Here is a 7,036-nt window from a genome sequence, read left to right as displayed (position 1 = left end):
CGCAGCTATTGTACTTGATTACCAAGCACATTGCACAAGAGGCCACGTAGACAATTAGATGGGCATCCATGTCATTTCAAAGTGACAAAAATAATTGGGACAAGATGCAAGAAGGAAAGGCCAGCCGCATGCCACTTGCATTCAATAGGAAAGCGGGTGGCGTAGACCGCCCATAGACAGAGCGCTTAGAGAAAATATTAAGAGAGATGAAAGAAAAAGAGCATTGACAACTTCAAAACCACAAAAACGAAGCCTTCACCTCGGATGCCCCACGTGTCGGTTTCCTGTCCAGGAAATCCACTGTCTCCTCAAAGCACTAACGAAAATATCTTTTAATTGGGTCCCGCACATAAAATATCCCAAACTCAAGAAGGCCGAAGCCGACGGCCTTGTTGACCCTTAGGTTAATTTCTCTTTCTTTATTTAATTATTTTTTATTTTTGGCAAACATTAAACGACAGCCCCAAAATCCAATGACTCTGAGCATTCAGATCCTTACTTCCAGATAGCTTAGCTGACGTGGGTTCCGTAGGCCATACAAAACAGACTTCGTAGATATTTTCCTTGATCGTAGGTGGGATATTTTTACCCTTAGATTAGAGTCAGTTGGCAACTCAATTCGTTTAGTTGCCATCCGATTAAGGGGACTAGTTTTTAAGATATTTTTTTTATAGGTAGTAGACCAATATAGATTTTAGCAGGAGAATAAGGGTTAGATTTTCGATTTCCTTTGCTTTGCTTTCAGTTCAGAGTTCATAAAAGCAATATACTAATCGGGTTGGTTCTAGATTTTAGTGGTAAAACAAAAACACATGGGTGAGATTATGGTGAGTAGCGAGGAAGAGGAGGAGGTGAAAACTGTGAGTGAAACGGAGAAGGAAAATGGGGAGTTGGAAGTGAATACGACGAAGAAGAAGAAGCGGACGCCAGGGAGTTGTGCCTCTGGGGAAGTGGTGAAATGGGAAAGGTTTTTGCCCAGGTTGGCGTTGAGGGTTTTGTTGGTCGAAGCTGATGATTCAACCAGGCAGATTATAGCTGCACTTCTCCGGAAATGCAGTTATAGAGGTTAGTTTCCTCTTTTGCCTCTGTCTCTCGTTGACAAGCATTGCTTTTATCATTTTATTCTTGAATTACTACCTTTTTTTAAGTACGGAGAGGTTTTTATTTGAATTATCCTTTTTTCAGGGAAAAATGCCTTTTTAATTTTTTTTTTTCAATTGCTTCAGCTTATTTGCTCTGTGTTGAGAATCGTCTCTGTTTCATCACTTCCTTGCTTCAATTTTTAATTTGAAAAACAGGCGTTTCCATCAACAGTGATGTGAATTTGATCCATTAGTAGTGCTGGTTTTCGATTTCGATTTCGAATTTGAGCTAGCAGAAAAACATCCTTTTCTCCCACTGTTTTTAGTTGCTTACGCTTTAATGGGTACTTCAAACTTTGAAGCGATAGTTCAACTTACCTTCTCTGCTCTTCATTAATCTTATAGATTTGGTTAATTGTTAGTAATATTTCCTTTGGAGTTAGAATCCACCTGCTCAAATCCGTTTCATGTTTTCCAAAATTGGGTAAATATATAATTAAAAAAAAAAAGAAGGGAAAACAAAACCTCTTAATTTATAGATCAAGGCCAAAGAATATAAGGAGGCAAAACAGAACATTGCTCTAGGCTGCTTACATGAAGCTTGGGCTTATCAAAGTCTTCCATGTGGATCTAGATGCCTAAAACTATCATATTTTTGGAACTTTTTAGACTTGCCAAGACGCAATTCGTTGATTCAAAGTGGGTAAGCAGGGGCTTGAAGGGTCATGAACCATGGTGCATTGAGAGGCTGTTATACAGTTAATTAGTTACCACTGAAAAATTAGGGCCAAGGTTCGGGGGACATCTTATCTACTCAACAGGTTTCACCCCAACTAGTTTTGTATCAGGAATTTTAGGATTGAATTGAGCCCAGTTGAGGGTATCTACTTCATATTGAAGATGTTCTACTTTTTAACAGTTTGGCAATAAAACATGGTTAGATATGGTGGTTCAAGCTGTTATTTTTGCTTTTTTTGGGCTCAAAAAATTGCATGTTGATTCTTGCTTCAAACAAGAAATTGTTTAGAATTCTAATATGCTATATTTGGAACTGAAAATGGTTTTATTTTCCCCTTTTTGAGCAGTTGCTGCTGTTCCTGATGGCTTGAAGGCATGGGAGATGCTGAAAGGAAGACCTCATAATGTAGATCTCATTTTGACAGAAGTGGATTTGCCTTCTATATCAGGATTTGCTCTTCTTACACTGATCATGGAGCATGAGATTTGTAAAAGCATCCCTGTTATAAGTATGATATGGAAGATACTATAATATTTTCTAGACATTTGTACAGTTGCTAGAATTTTCTACTTTGGTCTATGGCAAAGCAATTTAAATAAATTTTCTTTTTATTTGGGCATGATTGTGCAGTGATGTCCTCGCAAGATTCAATTAGCACAGTATACAAATGCATGTTGAGAGGGGCTGCTGACTACCTTGTTAAGCCAATAAGGAGAAACGAGCTGAGGAATTTATGGCAGCATGTATGGAGAAGACAATCAGTATGCTTACTTCTACACTTTATCTCCCTATCTTTTTTACAGTTCCTTTGATGTTATAATTTGGATTTTTTCTGGTCATGATTTATATCTGTTGTTCAAATCAGTCAATAGTTGGTGGAAACTCCCCACTGGATGAGAGCGTTGGACAGAAAAAAGTTGAAGCTACCTCTGAAAATAATGCTGCAAGTAATCATTCCAGTGGCTGCTCAGCTGGTGTCCAAAAAAATAAGGAACAAACTGAGAAAGGGAGTGAGACACAGGTCAGTACTCTTCAACGGTTGTAGGAGCTTTGCTTTGTGATTGATCGGTGCATTTCCTATGTAGAAGATTTACCTTACATTTACTGTGCCTTTTTAAAGGCTATCTACTGTTTCCAGAGTGGTGACTTTTTCGTGTGTGGACTGATTAAGCTTATCTGAAATTACTAATTTATGCGGAACATTGAAAACTTTTGTCATCTTCATCATTGACTATTAATCATAGGAGCAAAGAGTAGTGTAAAAAACCTGGAAGCTATAAGCTTTGAATTATTTTAACCTAAATCCGCCACAAGCATTTTAACAAATACTTCTGATTGTGGAAGATTCTTGGCATGAATGTAGGTGCTCGACAATAAAATGCCTTGCTCTATTCCACTAAGTTGTACATTTAATTTTCACTCAGCAGAATATTAATATGCTTGTTTTGGATGTTGTGCGACTTTGTCATAACTTGGTTTCATTTTCATTTAGCTTGCTGACAACCATATAGCTAATTTAGATTTCTAGTGGAGTAGCCAAAAATGGTTCTGGGAACACTTTATAGAGCCTTTTAAAGGCCATATATGTGTTGATGAGGTCACTCATGGTCAAAAGGAATTTTCTTTCAGTTTAAGTTGGCTACATGAAGTTTCATATAGACTGCATGTTTGCTGTCTCTTGCAGAGCTCTTGTACAAAGCCAGAGATGGAAGCTGAGAGTGGCCACTTGGAAAATATGCAGGAATTTTCACACTTGATAAAGGGAAAATCTCAACCAAGTGAATCGCAGAAGCATGAAGCTCTTGCCAGTTTCAATCAGAAACTGCTCATGCATGAGATGAAAACTGGGGGTAAGACATTAAATTTTGAAGTTTGGCAATGTATTTTCTGTTCAGTAGGAGGGCATCTAACCTTCCCTCAATGTCCAATCAAATTTGTAAGCAGTTGCTGTTGCCTGCAAGGATGCCTACACAACCTCTGTGTACAAGGGTGTTGAACTGGAAAGTCAAAGAAGGGATACTAATATCTTGGTTGAGGCTGGTGATGCCCTTGATGATTCACCAAGAGAAGCTATTGATTTCATAGGAACATTTAATAAAAATTGGAATTCTTCTTCAATAAATAGCACAAGCAAGTTTGATTCTTCTCCACACTTGGATCTTTCCTTGAGAAGAAGTAATCCTAATGCTCTTGAGAATCATGTTGCTCAAGAAAGGCCTACCCTTTGGCATCCTAATTCATCAGCCTTTACAAGGTTGGTTTCTGTTGTATTTTATCATTATCATCTTGAGAATTCAGCGCACAAAATTTTGAAGTGTTTTAGAACAACTGAATTGAATCAGATTTAGCTTTTGCATGTGTTACATCCAATAATTGCATTTTTAGCTGCTAATCATACCAATGATCCTTAATGCAGGTACACGAGCAAACTATCACAGCCTCTGCATTCAACATGGACAAGTGGCAGTGATCAAAAGAAAGAATCTGTGAGTAATTCTGAGAAGATGTTGTCCAATATTATTTCTGAATATAACTCCGATACTCCTAGTCCCACACCAACTTCTCAAAGAAACATGATTCCTTTGACTACTGGAGCTCTTGGTCAATTGAAGCAAACTGAAGTAACAGCATCTTGCACGCAACAGAGAGTATTTCCTGTCCCAGTACCAGTGAAGGGTATAAGATTGAATAACCTGTGCAATGGCTATAATTCATTAATTCCTCCAATCTTTTGTCCACAGTCAAGTTTTTCCCAGGTACCAAGTCCAAGCTCAGCCAACCTACAGGAAACTGCCTTTAGTGTGAATCTATTTCGTCATTCCAGTTTTGAAACCAACTCCTCTGGACCGTTGTATGACCGACTTGCCTCAAATACAAACCAGTCAACCGACCAACCCTTGCACTATCTAGATCAAAAGTTGGATTCAATTGAGGATCAAGGATATACTTCTCCTACCACTGATCACAGTGCAAGCAGCAGTTTCTGTAATGGCTCCTTAAGTCAGCTTAATGGTATTGCACATGGAAGCACTGGTGCAAGTAATGGCAATGTTGATCAGGCTCCTATTGCCCGTTCTACTACAGAGAGCAAGAATGATGACAGTTTTCCCAGTCCTGGTGGAAATTCCCACCGTTCTATCCAAAGAGAAGCAGCTCTAATGAAGTTTCGCTTGAAGCGGAAGGATAGATGCTATGAGAAAAAGGTACAGAATTATAATCACTTGCCATCATTATGTGTTTACATGTTTCCTGTTACACTACTTTTGCATACCAGAAATTCTAATCTAAGATATTCATGTTGCATGGAAGTAATAAGCAATTTTCTAGTGCTATTCTTCAATTGCAAAGTAAAATGTAGAACCATGTACAGGTCACATTCACATAGATTGAGCAACTTAGAGGTAGCTAATGTTTCACACTCAAATCTTTTGACAGGTCCGATATGAGAGCAGAAAGAAACTTGCAGAGCAGCGCCCCAGAGTAAAAGGTCAGTTTGTTCGTCAAGTGCAGGCTGATCCTACGCATACAGAAGCTGAGCGTCATTATGGGAATTCATCTGATGGCTAGGCCTAGTCACAACTTCGTAAACTGAGAAGGAGAGCATGGATTCAAATTTGGTTGGATTTTTAGAAATGGTGGCAGTGGCTATTGCAGCCTTTTGTTTTGTGAAGCTGAAAAAACAAAGGAGGTGCAGAATTCTAAAGATGCTTTGGCACATGTCCATAATTATCATATTAGTAGTAATTGACCCAGGTTGTTATGTACTTATTGTAAAATAATATTTTGATCTTTTATAGTTCACAGAGTTTTCTTCCCTGTTTTTCACTGGGGTTGCCTGAGTCATTCTTTATTGGTTACCTTGTAGATTTGTTGATTCAACTGTCTTATATGCCAGTAGCAATTACCAAACATGCCTAGCGTAAATACAAATCTAGTGTAATCTCATTTTCTTATAATGTGGTGGAAAACTAATAGACAAGGTTATATTATTCTTGATTTTCCAAAATATAAATATATTCTCGTATTTTTTTATCCCTAATTATGTCTTGGAATTTGGAAAGCTTGAATTTTCATTTGAAAACGCCAAGCTTCTGGGCAATTTATAAATTCTAGAGGTAAGCCATCTGTCTTGGAAGTCTTTCGATTATGACAATATTAAGTCTCTCTGGTTTCATTTTTTATTGGACGATATTGCTGTTAGTTCTTGGTGAAAATATGTAGGTATTAAATTAAACTTGGCAATTGATTTCTTCTAGAAGTGTTTATTGGACTCGGTTGGATTAAGTTGAATCAAACTTATATTTGATATTAATAATTTATATATTTATTTAATTTTTCGATATCGGTCTAAATTGAAAAAAATAAAAAAATTTAAATTCATTCATTAATCCTAATTTTATCTAATAAAAATTAAAAAAATAAAAATATTTTATTTAAAATAAAAATTGATATATATTTATATAATTATAATATTTTAATTATATATTTTATTTGAATCAAGTTAAGTTTAAATTTTAATTTTTTTTTGTTTAAGATTTAATCTAAAATTTAAATAAATTTAAAAATTATGTTCAAATTTATTTAACGAATTTTAATATTTTATGCAAATCCTCGGGCTGTGAACTTGGAGTGAGTAACCAAATATTTGAACAAACTAATTTCATCCAACTTTGTTTAAAAATTTTTTGATTTAGCAATGGCACCTCACAACTCCCAGAACTGCTAATAGCTTCCAATAACATTTTTCAGTGTGTAATCTTTGCTATGGCAGATTAATTAATCGACAGCCAATTACAGGAGTTTCACACTATCAATAGGAAACGGAGTGCTTTACCGCCTTCCCTGTCCAGGGTGGAGTTGCCATCCTAACAAAAATGTATTACTAGTGTTCATATTTTTCAACTTGGTGCAAGCCTTGTTCTCATGTTGTCATGAATGCGGAGAAATCCAGGATGCTTGAAAATAATTGAATTCACGGGTTGCTGCCATCTGCCATGGTTATTGTTAGCAGCGGAGCAGATTCACCTTTGTCTTTGGTGGAAGAAACGCTATGGTGGCCCACCAATAATAGAATTTGAATTCTTGCTTGCTCTTGATATCTGCTGATTAAGCTAATTCATGATTCCAATTCAATGTATTGTAATTCCAGACTCATTAGTAAAACAAACTATCATGTAGGAGCGAGTGAACATAAATTTGATGTCCATGTAGCCAG

General features: G+C 36.7%; 1 protein-coding gene across 1 annotated transcript; it reads left to right on the top strand.

The window, feature by feature from the left end:
• The first annotated feature begins 684 nt into the window (after window positions 1-684).
• Window positions 685-5,646, top strand: LOC111289655 (two-component response regulator-like APRR5). The gene is made up of 8 exons (XM_022880884.2): window positions 685-1,065; window positions 2,168-2,329; window positions 2,452-2,582; window positions 2,687-2,842; window positions 3,506-3,671; window positions 3,766-4,075; window positions 4,238-5,024; window positions 5,257-5,646. The coding sequence occupies exons 1-8, from the start codon at window positions 813-815 to the stop codon at window positions 5,386-5,388; spliced, it is 2,097 nt and encodes a 698-aa protein (XP_022736619.1). The 5' UTR covers window positions 685-812; the 3' UTR covers window positions 5,389-5,646.
• Window positions 5,647-7,036: the final 1,390 nt, after the last annotated feature.

Source organism: Durio zibethinus, chromosome 11 (genome assembly GCF_047325235.1).
Source record: "Durio zibethinus cultivar Kanyao isolate XHJ-2024 chromosome 11, ASM4732523v1, whole genome shotgun sequence".
NCBI classification, from domain to species: Eukaryota; Viridiplantae; Streptophyta; class Magnoliopsida; order Malvales; family Malvaceae; genus Durio; species Durio zibethinus.
This window is presented reverse-complemented; position numbering and strand designations above follow the sequence as displayed.